The 21,080-nt window shown below is 44.8% G+C and overlaps 2 protein-coding genes across 4 annotated transcripts in view; both read right to left on the bottom strand.

Moving 5' to 3' along the window:
* Positions 1–2,398: 2,398 nt before the first annotated feature.
* Positions 2,399–7,946, bottom strand: UMPS (uridine monophosphate synthetase). Its single transcript, XM_086615756.1, has 6 exons — positions 7,803–7,946; positions 7,266–7,419; positions 5,103–5,771; positions 4,239–4,414; positions 3,586–3,700; positions 2,399–2,776 (listed from the first exon to the last, which is right to left on the bottom strand). The coding sequence occupies exons 1-6, from the start codon at positions 7,944–7,946 to the stop codon at positions 2,595–2,597; spliced, it is 1,440 nt and encodes a 479-aa protein (XP_086471882.1). The 3' UTR covers positions 2,399–2,594.
* Positions 7,947–12,488: 4,542 nt separating this feature from the next.
* KALRN (kalirin RhoGEF kinase) overlaps positions 12,489–21,080 on the bottom strand; it is a 536,138-nt gene continuing 527,546 nt past the window's right edge. For all 3 annotated transcript variants that reach the window (XM_086615857.1, XM_086615858.1, XM_086615859.1), the window contains 5 exons: positions 19,582–19,746; positions 18,619–18,697; positions 17,237–17,437; positions 16,174–16,312; positions 12,489–13,869 (listed from right to left, as the gene is read on the bottom strand). In XM_086615857.1, the coding sequence (XP_086471983.1) occupies positions 13,324–13,869; positions 16,174–16,312; positions 17,237–17,437; positions 18,619–18,697; positions 19,582–19,746 (1,130 nt within the window). In that variant the 3' untranslated portion in view covers positions 12,489–13,323. The remainder of the gene's footprint in view (positions 13,870–16,173; positions 16,313–17,236; positions 17,438–18,618; positions 18,698–19,581; positions 19,747–21,080) is intronic.

Here is a 21,080-nt window from a genome sequence, read left to right as displayed (position 1 = left end):
TAAAGCTTATTCCAGAGCAGATTAAGGATCACAATTTCATATAAATGTTTGCTTGCCAGATAATATAAATCACATGATAACCCAGTGATTTAAATATAGCCTTATTGCCTCTACCTCATACTCAATCAGATTGGAGAATGAGCTGCAAGACTTCCAGATTCGTATATTATGATGCAAATGAGTTTTGTAAATTGTGACCTAGTTCCCATGTTAGGAACAGTCGGGACCAATCAGCAGAAACTAGGCAATGAATGTGAGCAGCAGGGGCAAGCGAGGAAATTAACATTTGTTCTTAATTTGAAATGGATTTTTAATCACTTTCAGGTGCCTCAAAGAAAGTGCACACGCTTGTTTGCTATAATCATTCTGGCAGAAGAATGCTTTTAAGAGGTAACATGTTTTTTGTTTTACTAATTGAAATGTTTGCGACACTGGTGTCAAACGAAGCGCCAGAATACAGCTCTTTCTGGATGATTTACTGAGCCCACAATGGAGGACTGTGAAATGAAGTTTTCCCGATCAATCTGCTCCTCGGAACTTGTTTTGTAGAGAAAAGGAATCGCAAATACCCTCTAAAAGTGACTGGGTATTAGATCACATCAATCTCTCCAAATCCGGTTGCTATTTTTCAGCGAGGGGCCTGACAAACCAGCTCCCCAAGACCCCTCAGGGATTTAGCTGCACAGATGTCAGCCGCCCGCTCAATGCCATTCAGCGGTTAGCGGGAAACACCGAACTCGCAAAATTCTGCTTGCCCTGTACCAGCGAGCCCGCAACAACACACAGTGCTGAACTCCAGCCTCAGGCAGCTTTCTGGTAAACTCTACTGTTGCAAAGGATGGAATCAGCAAGGGTGTAATTTGTTGAAAAGAGGACGCATTATAATTTTAAGCAAGTCTAGAGTTGGTATCAGCACTGGAAACTATCAGCTGCAGAAGAGCCAGGGCATCGACTATCCTGAAAAAAAGAGTCTCAGCTCCCTCTGGTGGAAAAAGTAATTTTCTGCAAAAGTTTACGTGAAAAAGTCTTTTCTGCTACAGGTCTCAGGGCCATCAGATAATTGAGATAGACAAATCCCAAATCCTCTGTTCACTTATGAAGACTAGAACTTCTTAGAAGCTGATGTGAAATATCATGACTTGCAGACTGTTGCAGGGCAGCTGCACAATACTACTTCAGTTGTGGAAGGTGGCCAGGACAGCTTTCATCAGTTCTTGATGGAGTTCTCCAGATGTAAATTATGGTGCATAAGAAGACTCATGAATCAAATGATAGCCCCAAGGAAAACAAAACACACCACCCAAGTAAATTCTAATATTCTCCCCATAGTAACCAACTTCTAAGCTACAATAAGAAGCCCCTCCATGAAGCAGAGTGGAAGCACACTTCCAGGGCATGTTGTCCAAGGGTATGGTTGTCACCCCCAACATGCCCAGACAATGAGGAAGTCTTTCAGTTTTACATTTCTGAAGTCTTACTGCCAACTGAGCACAATGTCACAAATACAAGAAGCGTAACACAAAGCCCTCAAACGCAAGTCTGCATACCTTGGTCTTCGACATTCTACATAGATCAATCCAATGACCAAAAAACTCTACTTTTGAACTCTGAGCTTTCTCTGCGTGTTTTGCATCAGCATAAGAACAGAAACAGTCTAGAACTGCATCACCGTTTGTCTTTGCCTTCTTGCTAGCAATGAAAATACAAGTTGATTTCCACCACACACATACTAGATATATTTAAGGTTATTCCATCCTTTCTAATTAAAACCAATCATACAAGATATTTCTACTTGTCCTTATTCATCATACATTCAGTGGAAAATAATTCCTGGAAGCACTCCAGCTATTGTCACAAAAAGTCAATAAAGTACAATTTTGTTTCTCATTAGAGGAATCAACAGCTCCACTGTAATTAAGTGCACAAGTAGTTGCTCTGACAAATTCTTTGTAGCTCCTGTAAACACAATCATGAGCAATTCCCGCAGTCACAAACACACTAGAATGACTTTTTATAACACCAGGGTTCTGAAAATAGTATTTCACACACTGCCACAAAATGAAGACTTACAGATCCAATGAAAGGAAAACAGTAGCAAAAGTATTTATTAAACGACACATTATTCAATTTCACAGTGTGGGATTATGATCCATACTTGCTCCTTGGAGCTCCAGAGCTGAGTAATCATGTGAGAGTGGGGCAGCAGGTCAGGTTTGCAGGTGAAGTTTATTGAGAACAGTAAAATACTGTTTCCACAGCCAGAAGAAATTTGAGGGTGGTAGGAGAAACAAAAGCAACAGCCATCCAAATATCCTTGGAGTGTTTCATGTAACATTTTTCAGCAGAGAAAAGCTATTAAGGCTAAAAACTGGGCATGAAGTTTGGGGTTCATACATTCAAATATTAAAAACACAATCACGGCATGTACATCTTGATCTCTGTGTGTGCGATTAGAAAAATAATATAGTCAGTAATAGATTTTTCTCCAAAAGGGCAGTTTTCTACTGGCTGAAGCATCTATGTATTTAACTGGAAGTCTCATGATGATTGCAGCTCCATCAGCTTTGCTTACTAACTAGGAAAGCAGTCTGCTTTCAATCTTCTGCACGAATACGAAGTCTGCTTATGTAGCTCTCCCAAGCTGCCTTCCGGTACTTCTCTGCTTCTTGAAGACGGTCTGAAGCCGACAAGATGCCACGTCCCACAATAATGATATCTGAACCTTTTTCACTAATAACTTCCTTGGGGCTTACGTACTTTTGTCCAAGGTTATCATCTGAAATAGAGACACCATTCTTTTTAGTTCGTACAAAACTGTATCTACTAAAAACCTTCAGAGAGCTGCTGGAACAGAAAATATGTATGCTGTTCCAGCGCTCCGCCTAACCATTCACAAACATAACTCCAAACTGTGTCTCCAACTAACAAAACCCCTGTTACACAGATCCAGTTTTACAGAGAGCACCCTCCTTTTTCATGATCTATCAATCACGGTAGATGAACAGTTATGCAAGGAAGCACTGGTCAAGATTACTGAAATAAGCCTTAGCCTTCTTAAAAGAGGCAAACCCCCAAAACATTCATGTAAAAGCTTGTGGTTTCACTTCAAGTTTCGTAAGAATTAAGTATTGCAGAGAAACACATCTTCCCTGCTGGTTCAGTGATAACCTGTTCAGACAGCAAAAGACTTCCAATTCATTGATACTGTGTCTGTACCAGTGTCAACAGAGCTACAGTTAGACCTACGTATTTGTTAAACAGTTTTTTTTTTCTACTCTACTGAGTAGTTGCACATCTAACCTAACACCTATCTGAAGACATTTCACATGTTTTAAGGACTGTGCTTTGTGGTATGCACAGATCTCAGCACACAAATAAAGTTGTGTAGCCTGCTGGGTGCCTTTCAGAGCTCCCAGGAAAGGGACCAGCGTACCCAGAAATACAGAAGGCAGCCCATAAAGGCAAATACAGACACCTCCCATCAGAGAATCAGTACCCAAACTCTCTTCAGAAGTCACTTTTTCACTGAAGGCTACATCACTTACAAATGTAAAAACAGACTATAAATGTTTCAGAAAAAGTTACCTCCAGCTTGCAGCTGCACTCCCGGAGTTAAATGAAGAAATTCTGGTTTATTACTAACTCTAGATCCAGATATGAATCCAAAAACGAAATCCGAGTTGTCTTCAGCCATCTGTACCTGAAGATCAGTAAACATTTACAAGTGTTATACCTAAAATTAAGTTTGACTAACAATCTGTTTCTCATCCACCCTTTAACACATTAAGCTGTGCAAGGCAGGGGTATGAAACACCTGTTCCTGCTTTACCAATATAAAGTCACCCAGAGCTGACTCACCCCTCACTGATCTTGCTGCACTTGCGACCAGGAACATGAATGTTATGTTTCTTTCCATGTTATAAACAATACAATGAATGAACATAAACTAATTAGAAATCTATTGCTTCAGAGAAAAAAAAAAGGGGGGGATGGAGCCAATAGAAAACTTGGCATGTTTACTAGAATTCACAGAGTGAACTCTGACCACCTTACACCACTAGCCTACAGCTGCAACCTTTAAACACCACATTGTCAGACTCTTGAGTCTCCACAGGAAAAAAAACCTGTAATAGTTAAAGCTGGAGAGACTTTTGGAAGTGCAAACATTAGAAGCACATGAAACCTCCCTGTCACACCACTTCACAAGCTTTTAACCTAAACCAAAACCGCCTACTTACTGCAGCTTTTGTGTATTCACCCGTTGCAAGTGACCCTTGGGAACTCATCTCGGCAATCAGAAGACAACCGTGCTGGAGAGGAAGACCTACTTCCTTCAGACCTTTCACAACTCCAGAGCCTGGAACCACATGGGCATTAACCATGTCTGACCAGGATGCGATTCTGAACACTCCACCTGAGAACACAGATAGGAACACACGGGAAAAGCGTCATTAGAAACATATTAAACAGGAAGCACAAGTTAAACAAAACAAGCTGCATGCTAAATCATTCACATTTTAAAGGACATTTTTACTACTGAACCTTGACAGTTACAAGCTCAGTCTCACCAGACAGTCCCGATAGCTGCCTACCCACAAAGCATAATCTCTCAGTTTAACTTTTCACAAACAGCTCTTAGTATCTTGCCTTTACTGTTCGTTGAGACATTTAAGGTAACCTAAAAATCCACTGTCACAGGTGCTACCTTTCCATAATACAGTGTGCAGATCATATGGGACGTATGGATCAGAAAAAGCAAAAAGGTTCTACAGCTGCAGATGCAGTATTGAATGAAACCCACAGCAAGCACACAGGCATACAACAGCAGGCTGCCTTAAGAAACCACGCTGCGTCTTCTCACGGCAAGCGGCTACTCAGAAGTACTTACTGAGCACAACCCTAGATTCATAAAAAGATCACGGCTAGAAGGGAGCCTCTCAGCAGGGTTAACTTCAAAGCTATATCAGGTTGCTCAGGGCCTTGTCCCCTTGAGTCTTCTCCAAGGCTGGCGATTCCATAATCTCTCCTGGCGACCTGAGCCAGCACTGCAGTTACACACACCAGCACTAAAGTTACAGTAAATTGAGGTTGATGATAATCACCTTCATATTGATGTTTCACTGTGTTTCCAATGTCTGCAAATTTCCTGTCTTCAAAAATCAAAAATTCATGTTGATCTGCAAGAGCTCTCAACTCCTTCACTACCTCTTGGGTAAAATCAGTCAGGATGTCTATATGAGTCTTGAAGATACAAATGCTGGGGCCCAAGAGGGCTGCTAATTGCAGCAGCTCTTTGGAGCTGGTGACATCAGCAGAAAGACACAAGTTCGTTTGCTTCTTTTCCATAAGCATGAAAAGCCTGGCTGCAATAGGATGCACCCCCGGCAGCTCCGCGCGAGCCCCGAAGCTCAACTCTTTACATCGTCTCTTCACGGGAGCAGGGCCGTTCTGAGCCACTGGCTCAAACACATTTCCCTGAATGAATTTCTTCACCTTTTCAACCACCTCAACAGCCACTTCTCCCTGTTGCTGGAGAATCTCCAACACCCCAGACAACGTGCACACAGAGTGCAAGCGAATTCCACGTTCCTCTAACCTGGCCTTCCCACCCTGCTCCCTATCCAACAGCACTACGGCATCCGTGACTTTTAATCCTTCTTTCTGAAGAACTTCTGCAGTTTCCAGTACACTAGATCCACTTGTTACCACATCTTCAATGATCAAGCACGTTTCTCCTGGATTAATGGTGCCTTCCACGAGCCGCTTAGTACCTTAAAAATAAAAGACAAAAACTCCACTAAACAAAGAACGTTTAAAAGACCCAAAAACCCCCTAAAGTATCAAAACTTTAACTTGCTACGCTACTGTAAAGATCGTATTTGTTCCACATACAAGCATACACTGCAGCATATCCATATTTGGGACTTCAAAAGAATAGGAATGTCACATTCACTGTCAGCATGGAGAGATAATTTGTTTAGTTATTACCTGATATTATTATCATAGTTCTTACCACAGCTCAGTCACTGACTTGTAGTTCAGTTTGTACAGACTGTTACTTTCCAAGTGAATAAAATACTTCTCTGTGTTTCCAGAAGTTATGCTCCACTAACAAAACTGACATATTGTTAACTGCACAAATTTAAATCTTTGGATAAGGTGACCATAGAAGTTTATTATTACCATGAACTGAATGCCATGAACAGAATGAGTTACTAAACTATTTTCTCAACTTATTTAAAACATTTTTAAAGTAGCCAAGTTACTGGTACTCCTCACCATATGTCCTATTTTCCATAGGCATTATTCGGCGCTTAATACGCCTGTTACCACAATTAGGAGTAAAGCCTCCAAATGCCTTTGCCCTAACCAACAACAGGCACACGTCCATGAAAGGCCTCCTGAGGGGCAACAACAAAGGATGCCGAGCTTTCCCAGGAAACAGCGAGCAGCAGGCGAACATTATGCAGGGAGCACGGTGCTTAGACCATGACAGCCTAGAGAAGGAGCGTGAGTACAGCTTTGCAATCCGTGTGACATGGGAAACCTTGTGCCAGGCAGTTAATTGCTGTCACAACTGACTTGTCCTTCACAAGAAGCAACATGCCTGGCACACTGACTAACACAGGAATAACATTTAGTTATGACAAGTGTCTTTTCTAATTGAATACTGCTGGAAGAGGATAGCTTTTACCATATGCTGAAATCCAGTTGCTACTCTCTCCCCCTTGCCTCTGCCAAAATCCAACAATTGATTCAATGGATAGAGAACTGACTGCTTCTCACCTAGTCCCCCTTGCCCACTGGTTACAGGACTACGGGACACGAAAGAAAAAGGGGTTTGAGAGGTAAACAAAGACAAGAGTAGAAAGGCTCCTCTTAGTAGATATGCAAAAAGTCCTGTTTGGAGGTGAAACGTGGCACTGGTCTCAGCATATGAGAGACACTGAGTTGTAAATTTCAGTTTCTGGAAGGAGACACTGCTGAAGCAAAAAAAGAAACAAAACTCCCTCCTTCCAGAGTCTCCAAACCTACTATAGCAGGATTCAAGCTGCATCTTAATCAGCAACCAGCTGGGAGAGCCTGACCAGGCTGTGATGCTGTGGCAGGTATGTTTTAAGGGGAAAAGTGGCTGCTTTTTGAATGGGAGTGGTAGCCTTAAACTGGAACGGAGATGCTGCACATTACAAAGAACCACAAATATATAAAGTCATTTCACAAGCACGACAACAAGTAAACGTAACCTCTTGATCTGAAGGTTTTACCATAGTCTTTTGCTTCCTTCCTCCGTATGAGCATTGGGACCTGATTTTCGGAGCAGATAATGGTGGCCAACGGCAGCGCCGTGTAAGGAACGCCGCACACGCAGTCATACTCAAGACCAGCATCTTTGGCTGCTTGAAACAGAAGATCTGCGACCTGGGAAGGAAAAGCGGGTACTTTTTAAGCGTCGGACCAGATCGACTACGACTGAACGCACGTATTACCAAGGGAACAACGCGAACGCAGGAGAACCGCTCTCCTTTACACCACTTGACAGCCGCCGGCCCCCCGCGACCAGCCTGCCGTATCCAGCCGGCTCCCGGCCCGCAGATCGCGATCCAAGCCCCGGGAAGGGCTCTCCGGCCAGGGCCCGGCGGCGCTCCCGTGCCCCTTCCCCTCCTCCCGCTAAACCGGACCCTTCAGCCCGCAAGAGGCGGACAGACACCCGGGACCCCCCGGGGCGCCGCAGAGGGGCACCTCCGGGGCGCGAACAAACGCCGCCCGCCGCCCGGCCCGCGGGCGCCGCCCCGGCCCCGCACCTGGCGGAGGAGGCGCGGGTGCGAGACGAGGCCGCGCAGGTCGATGTAGACGGGGGAGGCCCGGCCGCTCTTCAGCACGAACTCGCCGAAGCGCAGCGCGCCCGCCTCGCGCAACGCCGCCGCCACGCGCCCCGCCGCCGCCATCCCCGCCGCGCGCCGGGAGATGACGAAACAGCGCGGGGAGGGGCAGAAGGCGGGGTGCGCATGCGCAGAAGGAGCGCGGCGCGGCGGGCCGGAGCGTGGCGCCTGGCGGGAGGCGCGCCCGCGCCACGCGGGGTCGGCGCGCGCCATCCCGCGCCCGGTGCCCGCGGCACGCGGCGGCCCCAGCCCGGCGCCTGTCTGCGGGGGCTGCGGGGCCCGGCCCGGCCCGGCGTCCGGCCGCGGCCTCCTGGGGCAGCGCCGCTTTCCACGGCGGAGCAGAGAACCCCTGCTCCCGCGTGCGGCAGCGCAGCGGGCGGGTCTGCCGTGATTTTTGTCTCCCGTTTCTCGGTTCCCGGGCTGAGGTGTGCGAGGCCGGGAGTTGGGTGGAGCGGCAGGCCCTTCCTCTCGTCTCCTGTGAACGCCTCTCGGAAAAGGATGAGCTGAATAAAGCTCATCAGCGAGCTCGGAGTCTTCAGGGCCTCAGAAGGATGGCCATGTGTGTGAAATAAGACTGACCCAGGCTTCTCTGAACAACTGTATTTAATCAAAAAAGCCCAGAAACTGCGTCATTAGTATATTCTATTTATAGGAATGCAAGGACAGAAAATGTACAGTTTGAAGCTACATCTGTAGATGATGATATATACTGCAGTATAGTAATAACAACATGGGACAGCAAGTAATCACCTCACAACAGCACACATGAGTGATTAGACTTAAAAAGGAAATATTTACAAACTTACCTTTACAAAACAACATTGTGTGCATACAAAATGAAATCTGCAATAAAACTGAAGATACATTTAAGGCAGACCAGCAATACACTGAAATAATTAAGGCTGTGGAATTACTTTGCACCTTGAAAATGCTGAGCTGTTAGCAATACTGTTTCTTTTTTCCTCCTTCACTTGATTGTTGCAAAGATTGAAAAGCATCAATACATTCCAACTGTTTGCTCTTATCTCAGTGAGTAAGTCCGAGATTTAATGATTTTTTTTCCCACTTTCTATTGCATTTGCCTTCCAAAAGTTATCAGCAAATTGACCTCAGTGGCAGAGCAACGCCGCACAGTTTGGTAGAAAGAGAAGTAAAAGCACCAGCATCAGAAGTTGGACATGAAGGTGAAATATGGCTTGAGTAGAGAAGATGTTGGTTTTTTCACTAGCTTCATAATAAAGACTACAGTTACAGCGAATATTCAGCATCCTGACGCTATAGTAACACCACTATACAGATCCCAGAACGAGAATTCATCACTTGATGGCAGTGTGCAGTCAGCCTAATAAAATGGGATTTTATATTATTTCCTTGGGAAAGCACCATTTTCTGATGGGTCGTGAAAAAATGAGCTGGAAAATAAATCCAAGCCCTCTGTTAGAGGAGAATCTTCCTCTGCAGTAAAAGGAACAGAAACGAAACCAGGTGGTTAGCCCCTGTGCACCTTAATTATGTTAGACCTTTGTATATACAGACTAGCCTTTACACCTGTCTCCGAAGTTTACATTATCCCAGGTCGCTGTGCGATGCAGTTCCTTCATTGCAAGGATGTAAAAATATGGTTACATATAGTCAAGCCATAATGTGTGGTTCTGCATTTCACGGTATTATAAGAAAGGCCTAATGGCATTGTCAGAAATGATAACGATCTCTCCTGAAGTCACAAAAATCATACAGGTCAGTGGATGGCACAGACTTTGTCTCAGCTTTAACTTAGTTTAAAAGTAAAATGCTTTTAAAGATAAACATTACTGAAAAAATTAAAAGGCAATAAGACTGATCAAGACTTGGTACAAGTAGGAAGAGAGAAACTGTATAAATTTTAAAGCCTGGATCACTTTAAAATATTGAAGTCTGGAGGTGGTGGCTGCGCACGCAGTGCCAGTCTGCACCAAGCTCCTGCCGCTCCGTCGGTGGTGGTGCTGTTGGTTGTTCTAGCTGGTCTGAAGCTGCCGCAGAAGCTAGAGGGTGCAGCTGCCATCATGCCTTCGCTTGGCCATCTTGGGAACGCCCTGAGTGGTAAAGCTGCAGGCAGAAAGCTTCCCCTCAGAGTCAGCTGCTCTCTGGGGAGCTTAGTAAAGGCTTAACAGAGCTTCATGAGAAACTGTGTTTCCCCTTGTTTGTTACAGGCAATATTTCATGCACAAAAAAAATCGAGTAGCTGGAGAATGCTGCAAAGGGAGTTGGCTGTCGTGCAGAGGGGTTGGCTGTGGTGCTTCCCACTCCGTGGGCTCACTCCAGGCCTATTGACTGAGCTTCTATAATCTCTTTGCAACAGAGCTACAGTTTACAGCAGAGTTACAAGGCCTGTTGGATCTGCAGAGAGGCCACAGGTTGGCTGAAAGAGACCTTGAGAAAGCGTGGTCAGAATACTTCCTCTGTGTTCATCACACAGCATTTCATGCCAACTTGATACTATTCAAGCAAAAGAAATCTTCGAGACAAAATGCAAGAACGGTTCATAATCACAGATGTATCTGGAAGTACTAACAGGTTCAAGTTTTCCTGAATATGCTGTAAGAGCAGCGGTGCCCAGGAAGAGAAGTTCTCTAACATGAATATGGGAAAAGCAGAGCCATAAAGGAAAGCAATCCCATAACACTCAAAATCTTCAGAGTTCAGCACCTCCAGCTCTCCCTTGACAAGGAATCTCTTCTTTGAATCTGAGCACCAATACCTAAACATGGATCCTCTTTCAGCCTTTTGGCTTTATTTTTTCCTGTTATTTGATGGCAATGAGAGGCTTAAATATTCCCTTAAACAATCCAGCTTTTCCCCCGTGCATCCAAAGTGTCTGCTGTTGCAGTCTGAGATGCAAAGACAGGAGGTAGGAAAATAAAATGATAAATAACTCCAGATTTCATGTGATACATGAGAATTTGTTTGTATTCAGGCCAAGCAGAAACACTGTGGCTTAAACTGTACCCGCAGGCCTAATAAAAGCTGTGGGTTTTATAAACCACACTTCCATAAACATTTTTTTAAGGGCAGCACAATCACAGCACAAAGAGCCAGCTCTGACAAATAGGAAGAAGTACAAACAGTCCTGTAGTGATAAAGTACCTGAGGCTGGTGCTAATTAAAGACACCCCTTGATGAATGCTGTCTGAAGAAGTTTCGGTTGCTAGGAAATGGCATACTTCGCACTCTTGCTCAGGATGAGAGTCTGTTTTTTGTCTAAGAGGTGCTGCTGGATTGCTTAGAAAATCAGCTGCTGCACTGCAGAGGGAAACTGAGATAAGTTCTAGCTGATCCGGGAGGTTTAGCCTTCTGTGAACACAGTTTCTTTCAAGCCTTTCCACAACTTCCCCCAGTATTAGATCTCTCTCCGTCAGCCCGCAGCCTCCTGCATCGCTCCTGACTCTGCTCAGGCATCCGGGCTCACCCTTCTGCTGTGGCTCCCCGACCTCAAGGTCTTTTCTTGTATCGCACGCACGCGGTGCTGAACATTGAGGTTTTTTTTGCTGTGCCTCCTTTCTTCTCCACTAGCAAAATACTGACCACTCCAGTGTACTGACAGAGCAAGCACAAAGAGAAGGACCAGGTCTCCCACCTGTCCTGAAACAGCTTGGAGGTGGGTCAAAAAAAGGGCTAGCAGGGCCCTGAGAGTTTAACAGTACTCGCAGAGTATCTCCACCACGTGCTGGCAGAGACAGCTTTTGCTCCTGCAGAGATACCGCAGGCTCACAGTGCAGCTACTTGGATGGTGAATTAAATTAGACTCTTGGCCTTACAAGAGAGTCTATACTGAGCACACATGGTCAGATCAAGCCCTTTTCCTTAGGAAAACCTTTGGTAACAACTGACATTTCCCATTGCAGGCACAGCAATGGCACTCAGCGCTGAGACAAAGTCCTCGCATGCCGGGGGGCGGGGGGGGGGGGGCGAGGTGGGGGGAATCTCTTTGATCATCAGCCTACAAGGCTGTAGAGTTTTCTGATGCAGCAGCAGGATGGGGAAGCCCCAGCTGGGGAGGTGTTTCCCCTCCCAGTCCCACTGCTGGAGAGGAAGATTTGGCCAGCCTATGAACTGCTGATTTGTCACTGCAGACTCTCTGTGTTGGTTAAACGTAAGGCTGGCTCTCTCCCTGTAACATCAATATGATGATGTTGCAGCTTGGCTTGCAAGAGATAAATGTTTTAATTGTGAATATTTTTTATTTTATTACAAATTAGGCTTTGGACAGAAAAATATCCTCACGAATGCTTTGGTGATGAGGTGCTAACGGCGGCTGAGAGATATTTACAAGTTTGGAAATGAAACAAATGACATACTTTAAACATTGAAAACGATTTTCAAGCTGTAAGCACAAGGATGAACTCACCACTCCTACTGCACTCTGAAAGGCTTAGATGGACTTTGGGCCAAGCAATTCTGAAACTAGAAATGGAACAGGATCCTTTATATATATATATTTATATATATGATACAATATATGTATACTGAAAACCTGTGATAGAAAAAAATTGTCTTCATCATCATCATCATCATCTAGTTTACAGATACTGCAAAAATTGGACACAGCCTTTTCTCAATTCACAGGTTTTGCAAAAGATTTCTGTACAGTGTTTATAAAACGCTTTTAAAAAAACCCATCATAGTCCCATTGTGCTTAGTCAAAACCAGCTATGTTCTCCGATGAATTCACTGCCTTAAGCGTAGCTCCGAAACGTACTGCATGTTGACTTGACACAGCAGAAAGCCCAAAGATTAACGGGGGATTTTGGTCTGAGCACTGCCACGCAACGAGAGTGTTTCTAAGCCACGCCACCACGGAGGCCGGTCCGCAGTGACTAGGGCCTGATCTTGCACGTCCTACGCAGGCAAAGTCCCACTGAAATCATGGCAGACCCAGGCAGACGGAGCGTGCAAAATCCGTCTGTTAACCTGGAGCAGGCTTGCGATGATTTCAGCAAAAACTGACTTCGGTCCAGTTCCGCAGTACACCAGGTCAGCCCAGTCTCACTCCCCCTCACTACCCTACTCCCAATCTCTCATACGTTTTGAAACCAGTTTGGCAAGATCAAGAGGATTTGTTATAAGGCTGCCTCACAAAGATTAAGGCAACTACTGTTTTGGCTCTCGTTTCCAGTTGCTTCCCGCAGTCCTTTTTTGGCAGTGGATGTGACAATACAACGTGTCCCAAGAGGAGCCCACCAAGGGAAGGGAGCAGATACCTGCCGCCGTTACCTCCTTTGCTTTGGTCCCGAGGAACTGGGCAGGTACTGCCACCTCCGCAATGATTCGTGCCCTGCAGTGGGGGAAGCCATGTGGAATTCAAATGCCGAAGAGAGGACTATGTACAGACAGATCTGCTTTGTGCCTGCTCGTTCCCTGCGCCTTGCCTCAGCACCAGCAGTGTAGGACCCCAGGGCCGCAGGCACTACGTGCCTGGGTTCAGCCTGCTCATCAGGAAACTCTTGACGCTGGGGACTGGGTGCACATCATACTGGTGCCTGCGGCGCTCGATGAAGGAAGCCAAGCGGGAGGTATCCAGTGGGATCTTGGAATAGCTGCCATTGTGCGGTTGTAGCCACGGATGCTGTAAACAAGTGGCTGCCGTCGGCCTTCTCCTGAAGTCTTCCTGGAGGATAACATTGATGAAATCCCTGGCGGCATGGCTCACATCGGAGAAGTACTCAGGCGGGAAGCTGAAATCTACTCTGCACACATTGATACAAGTCTCCTCTTTACTTTCATCCAGGAATGGAGAGACACCGCTTAACATGACATAGGTGAGGACCCCAATGCTCCAGATATCCGTGCTCAGGGAGACAGGAAGGCCTTGGATAACTTCAGGAGCTGCAAACTCTGGGTTTCCAAGGAGGTGGTGGACGTGGTAATGACCTGTGATCTGAACTGCATCTTCCAAATCAATGATCTTGACACGAGGTACTGGGATCCTTAAATCAATGAGCAGATTTTCTGGCTGTTGAAAAGATAATAACAAAAACTTAATTGTATTATATTTTTGTAAATAAATTCTGTAGATTTCATTCTAGATAAGCCCCTATCCAAATATTTAGCTTTGCTTGTTAGGTTTAATAGCCAACAAAACTCACATTTAATCAGGTGTGGGAGGTACAGATCAGGAGAATAAATGACAAAGAACCAGCTCAGTTGCTCTTTACACTGCTGTAAAGTTGCAATGACAACATCCTCATTTTGCACTAGGGCAACACACTGGGATTTTGCATGTTGCTCCAAACACTCACAGTTTATTTTCCCAAACTAATCTCTACAGATTAAGAGCACTGATGGATTTTTAAATTTTGAGGCAAGACTTGTATATCTGGTCAGTTTATTTAGATTCATTTTTTTTTACATGACAGCTGGCTACATAAATGTAGATAACGTAGCAGAAATATTCTTCATGAAGTAAATGTTCAACCTTGCTCCCACTACCACATATGCCGGCAGGGACGCTGGTGCGTGCCACTACTGTTGCTGTCAGTTGACATGGATGGTGTTCCCTTACAAACACCAGGACACAATGATGCCTTCTAAGCCAGAGTGCAATTATATTTCATCCCAGTTGGTTTTCCCTCTGTTTTACCAACTGTTTTGGTATCTAAGATCTCTCTCTCTGTGGGAGATGCTGAGCATTGCCTATACACTCTGCTCTGGGTACTTAGAATGGATTTTGCTTCCTTTGCTGGCTCTGAGATGATTTCTGAATTTATTTCTTGCACCCTCTGTAGACTCACTTTCCTGTCCTACAGCCTCTCATCCTCATGCATATTTTACTGCTGCCTCATGGCTATGTATTTATAAAACAAAGTTCACTACACTGCTGTTCAAATCTCTCCACTTGCTCTTCTCCTGCGCTGTCTGCATCGATAAAATCAACACGTTCTTGAGCTGGATCTTGGGACAGGACAGTCCATGGCTAGGTCTGCTGTCACTACCAGTGCACCTCCTGCTTCCCACCTAGCAACAGAAGGTGCTTTATTTAGCATCTCTCATTCAGGAGAACTGTAAATAGGTCAAAGAAAATTGGCTTCCCACCTTGTTTCTGGGAAGTATCCTGTGATCGAATAGAGAATTCAGTGCAGATTCTTACCTCCAGGTGATACCTACTTTCTGACAGGTCCTATAAACACAGCTGAAAATACAAACCATCTTACTGAAAGATACTGGGATAATTTAGCCTTTTGGGACTGATGCTCACATAAGATACTGTACAAAAGGAATGGGGTTTTTTTGTAGTGGTAGGCAGCAGAAGAATGAAAGCCTCACTTCATCTGACATGCCCGGGGGTTGGAGAGTTGAGAAGAGACCTCCTTAGAGTTGGATTGTCCACTGTACCAGAAAGTTAAATTCATCTCATTCTCCATTTTTAATTGTTATTTAAGACTGAAAAAAAAAATTATAGACTATCTGATACCCCTGGCAACCTGAATCAATGTTGCAGATCACAAAACTCAAAACACTTGATCGTAACTTCAATTGCTAATTCTCTGTCATCCGAGATAACTGGGATGTTGGCGAGGACAGCAGTACAGTGCCCAATCCAGACAGCACAGTGCCTCCTGCCACGTGCGCTCACAAAAGGAGGTAGGAGCTGTGCTAATCTAACTGAGCATGACGTAAGAGACTGCCTAAATTTCTTCTCCACAATGCGGCTTGTTCTTCCTCTGAACCTCTCCCGGGGTGTATTTCCCACCCAGTTCCCCTCTCAGGCTCTGCGGCACAATGCAGCGTGCTTTGTCCCTGTCAGCCTTCCCCACCTCCTGCTCCCCTGCACCCTCCCCTTGCTTTGGGCTCTCCAGGGCACTGCTGCGGATATGAGGGACACACGTGCTCCTTCTGGCCTGCCCTGAGCTGCCTGGGCACAAGCCAGCTCTTCTCAGGAAGCTTGACAGCTAAGCTGGTACAGGTGTGAGCCCAAACCATACCCCGTGGATTTATCTTATAATTCCCCTTCAGTCAGGTGCTACTGACATCTCACTCTTGTCTCAGACATCCTCCTTCTCCTTCATTAGGTCCAGAAAGCCCTTTTTAACAAACCAGTGAATCAAGGAAATAGGTGCATCTCTTGCCTGAAGGAAGAAGAAGACCTTGTGCTGCAGGTCAGTAAGTCCTTTCTCTGGTCAACAGGTCTGAACGACAGTGCTTGTCCATTTAGGGATCATCTCTTTGGAGTACAAACTGTACCTCCTCCCTGTCTGTGCAGCTGGGAACTCTCTGTACCAGGGCACTGAATAACAGCATCGTTCTCTTTTCTTCTTACCTTTATGTCTAAGTGAGCCACTCTGCAATTGTGAAGATACTGCAAGGCTTCCATTGTGTCTCTTATGTAGAAAGCAACCTTTTCCTCCATAAGCTCATCATGGTTCATTAAATAATCTAAGAGACGACCGTCATCCATCCTACAAACAAATCAAACCCTGCACATGAAAGATCACATGGTATCTCTAGGAACAGTTAATATTTGAAAACAAAATTGCAATGGAAACTTTGTGACCTAAAAATGGAGGAAACTAAAACGCAAGATTTGATGAGTATTTAATGATATCTCAAGATACTGCGGGCCATGGAAGTGGTAGAATGATTACTCCTCAACTATTATTTCCGATCCTTGAAAAATTTAGCAACAGTCTCAAAGTAAACTCATTTGCTTAAGGATGGATTCCATAGACGGAGGCAATTCCTTTGAAAACAGATCCTCTTAATTATGTGGATTCATCTATTTATTTATAAAGCTGGTTGCATAATGCAGAAAAAAAATCACTGACATTTTCAGCTGGTAATATGTTCTGTGGGAAAACTAACCCAATAAAAGTTTTCCACCTAGTTTTATTTATCTGTATAAATAAACAAGCAAATAGACCAAATATACTTTGTCAGATATACTGTAACAAAGAAGCATTTTGGATCTTGGTTGCTCTTACTCCTTATAGGGGCAAGCATAGTTGCTACACGGCTTTTTTTTTGCCAAGTACTAGAACAATGTAGGCTTCAATCTAGCTGAAACACATTTACTCAAACATAAGATGTGGACAAAACTGCCCAAATAAATCTGATGCAGTTCAATGGGACAAACTAACTGCTGATACAATTACCCAAGCCTCTCCTGAGGAGAAAGAAGTTTTATTTGTCCCTCTGAATCCTATTTACTGCACAGAAAAGGCAGTGGAAGCTCTGCAGAAAACGGCTATTGCATTTGATGTCACAATCAATAAAAGGCAGATGACAAAATCGTTGCCCCGCTGAAGTCAGGGTGAATTTTGTCCTTGGCTTTAATGGGCTGTAATTCCTACCCAGACATTTGAATTCAAGCTCCACATACTTACAGTTCCAAAACTAGGATGTAAGAAGTAGGAGACTCGTAGGTATCGTGGATAGTGATGTACTGAGGATGTTGTAAGTGCTGTAACAAAGCTGCTTCGTGTGCTGCCTGCTCTTTTTTTTTCATTTTTTTACTAATGAATTTTACAGCAACATCTTTCCGGGTGGCTTTGTGAACACATTTCTTTACTATGGAGAATCGACCCCTGAAATAAATAAATTTAAAAAGAAGAGTAATGAAGGGACCTCATGAATAAATCACGCTTGGTTTTCAGTGATTTTCAAAGTGTTATGTGATTCGGTGCATTAATATTGCACAAGCAATCAGACTTAACTAGTTGTTCATAACCTTTTCCAACAAAGAGCCTCCATCTCTTACCCTGGGTGTAGAGATTCTTTGGGGATTACAAACACTGAGAGCAAACGGTGTCACTTTGCTTTCTGCAGCCATACTAATGTCCTCTAACAATCTCCCCTGGGTTCAATTTGCTGCCACTTTTACAGGTTCTATCTCTTTTTTTTTAGCTGTGGTTCTCCCTTCTCCAGTTGCTTTAATAAAGAGCTCAAAGTTTCTCAGACAACTAAAAGAAAAGCCTTGTTAAATAATCACTAACCTATCATTTTGTCTTGCTGCTTCACGCACACAGTAATAAATTAAGAAAAAAGCATTTAGGAAACTCACACAGACTAGTGCCTAGTACTGTTCCTGAAAGTAAAACTACTCAGTGAAACCATGTGCTGAACTTGGCCTCCTATTAATATATCACTCCTCTTTCTACAGAACCAGAGAGACTCCTATCCTTTCAGCCCCAGAATTACTCGACTCTTATCTCTGAGATGAAGCACTAACTGCATTAACCTGAACTGTTTGCATGCCCCTTATCTGTTTGCCCAGAGCACCGAGGGCTCACAGCTTAGGCAGCTCTTATTTAGGCTCCTGTTGAACTGACTGTCTCAATCAGCAAAGTGCTTGGGCATGTGATTTAAGTCAGTCACATGCTGAAGTGCTTTGGCAAACTCAGTTTTTGAGGTTAAGGTATCCAGAACCTGCAAATTGTCACGACTTCAAAAGCTCCCATCGAATCAGAGATATCAGGGGAGATACCAGTGAGAGCAGGTATCTAGCAGTGGCTGTCAGAGATTTGGCTGCCTAATTGTTCAGGTTGCAATCTTCAAATCACAGCCTATCTTGAAAAACAGGATTTAGTCCATATTTTACCCAGTCTGTATTTTAATCAGTACTTAACGCACAATGCTCTTTGAAAGGAGCAGCGGTTTTCAAGTTAACTACAAAAAGCAACCTAAAAACCTAAACTTTCTTCCAAGGAAAAAGCTTCAAGCCATTGTTTTGGTGGTTTATTGCAGTGATAAGCATGGTTAATATTACCTCCCAATCTCATGCAGCTCTGCATAAGCGAGGTCAAAGTTTTCTTTCCACGAAATTGTGGCACCGTCGGCAGCAGAGTCTTTGAGAGAACAAAGCACATTCAAGAAAGCGTGAGGTTAATGACAGTTGCCTGTAGACTATAAACTGCATATTTTAAAATTATGTGAGACTAATTTCTTAAGACAGCAAACATTATCAGTAGGAGCCCAGTTTCATACTGCTTGGGCGTAGCTCCAATGTGTTCCACCACTAAAAGCCAGAGCTCCCTAAAGGAAAGTATGGATAAGGTGGACTCAAATCTGTCCTTGCAATTTAGGGCTGAAAAGGGCCACACGGACAGTGTTAAGGCATGTCTGAGTGTAACTGTGTGGTAACGTTATGCCGTGTGAGCTCGTTTCACCCAGCACAGGCTCTCCAAAGCCAGTCACAGACCTAGTTATGGCCTGGAGCTACTAAAACATGGGGAAACGTGGGCTCTGCTCACAGCACTGTCATGGGTGAGCTGTACCCCAAATTCCTGCAGCACCACGTGCTGGGGGATCACCTCCATCACAGCATTCCTATGTTGGCTGCATTGCTTGTGGGGTATGTTTTGCAAGCTGACTTGCAGACCCCAGCTGGGCTGCCCAGAAGCCCCTGCTGCTGCTGGCATTGTGGAAAGGCAGGGGGGACACCAGGCAGGACATGGAGCCTGTTGCCCAGAGGTAAAGAAATAGTCTTGGGAGAGAAAGCAGAGACCAGCTAGGAAGCTGCAGTAGCTTCTGTGACAGAGGGAGGCTGGAGAAGCAGACATGAAATGTCTTTCTAGTGGCAGGAACTGGCTCAGAGCATCTCCCAGGCTATTTCTTGTGCTCCTGTCAGGTCCAAGATCAAGGTTTTTATCAGGATCCGTTGAAGCACACCATACAGACCAAACAGGTGGACACCTGCGAGCATCAGCCTCTCCTCGCCGTGCTCACTCACCATACTCTGGGAGCCTCACAAACTCGGACGGGTCGCTGGGTAAGCTGATTCCCCAGGGATTGCTGGCGCTCACTCGAAACTGATACTGGCAGCCTGGGGCCAGGTCCTCAATGACAAGGTACGTGTCCAAAGTTGAGGCCACCGACTGCTGCCAGACCTGCGAGCCTGTGTTTTATGGCACGAGAGAAGGAGAGCTGAAGGAAAAGAGTCTCAATACGTGAACTCAGAGCAGAGGCTTTCTCTGCCCAACTCATGCAATGCCCTGGGAGGTTAAAATCCACAGGGTTTTTAAAAGGCAACTTTACAGCAGACTGATGTATTTCTCTTAAACCAGAACCGGACCATAGGAAGCTATTTTGTGTTGCAGCCACCTTCCAGTCTGGCTAAATGAGGGAAGAAGGAAATGCCCCTGACTTGACCGATAGCGATGGAAAAAGCACAGCCCAGAGACAAGTTGATCTCTCCAGCAGTCTAGCCATGGCTGTGTACTACAAGTGATGTCTCAGGGCAGCGTGATAAGGCAGGAATGGAGAGCTGATTTGATGACAGCTTTGCTATGAGAGAATCGGTAGCAGAAACACTACAAAACCAAACATGGGCGAGGGAGTCCCAGGTGACGGTGAGACAGGGCATCAGTGCAATCAAAGTGCTTTGCAGATGAAGTCTTTCAGAAGGCATTGTGGCTACAGTGAAACCTGGAGCTGCAGGAGGAGAATCAGCTTTCTGAGGCTTAGTATGGGCTTTTTGCAGGTGAGCAGGACTGCAGCAAAGAAATGTGTGATTCTGTCATGTGTTTCTGCTCCTATCAGAAACATACCTGATCTTCACCTAACCTGTGGCGTCCAAAGGAGCAATACTTTATTCATCTGCACAGGGTCACAGAACAGAAAAAGACCCCTGAGACACTGAGCCCTGTCATAGCCTAGGATTTCTTTCAAGGATGTATCAAATTTTGTCTTATTTTAGTAAGTTCAGGGCTTTCTACCTTTATATTATTCACCGTGACCCATGTATTTTAGGTGCGCTGTGGGCAAATGCTGATTGCCAGGTCTTACAAGGTCAAGGTTGGTTTTACAGGGAAGAGTCAGTGATTCCTTTGGAGTAGGAGGAATACTGAAAACGGAACACACTGCTGCTTTTCTTCTGTTTATTTTGGTGGCTGTTGTTAATAGAAGAGCTTTTATTCTTTCACAAAAATGCCAGTCACACTGATAGCACAGTAAGGGTCAAGGCAGAGTATTTGCTAACAGAAGGTAGTAATATGATAGAGTGATTGAGTTTGCACATTTACTAGTATGAAGTAGGATTTTTTTGAAGGACGAAGGGATAAAAACAGAGGCCACATACCTAAGGCAAGGTTTACAGCCCAGGGACCCTCACGCTTTTGCAGGAAGAATGCAAAAAGGGATGCGAATGATTTCAAATGCCCTTTTCAAGAGCACATGCCTGTGCATATGGGGAAAACAGTATGTTTAATATCTATTTGATTCTTCAGGGGA

Source organism: Tauraco erythrolophus, chromosome 8 (assembly GCF_009769465.1).
Source record: "Tauraco erythrolophus isolate bTauEry1 chromosome 8, bTauEry1.pri, whole genome shotgun sequence".
In the NCBI taxonomy this organism is placed as follows: domain Eukaryota; kingdom Metazoa; phylum Chordata; class Aves; order Musophagiformes; family Musophagidae; genus Tauraco; species Tauraco erythrolophus.
This window is presented reverse-complemented; position numbering and strand designations above follow the sequence as displayed.

Bases quoted from the DNA above. Each gene is read 5' to 3' on its own strand.
- UMPS (XM_086615756.1), bottom strand. From the start codon at position 7,946: ATGGCGGCGGCGGGGCGCGTGGCGGCGGCGTTGCGCGAGGCGGGCGCG. The intron at 4,415-5,102 runs GTGATTATCATC...CTGTGTTCTCAG, and splicing joins AGTGAAACATCAATATGAAG to GTGGAGTGTTCAGAATCGCA. The intron at 2,777-3,585 runs GTAACTTTTTCT...TCTCTATTTCAG, and splicing joins AGTGCAGCTGCAAGCTGGAG to ATGATAACCTTGGACAAAAG.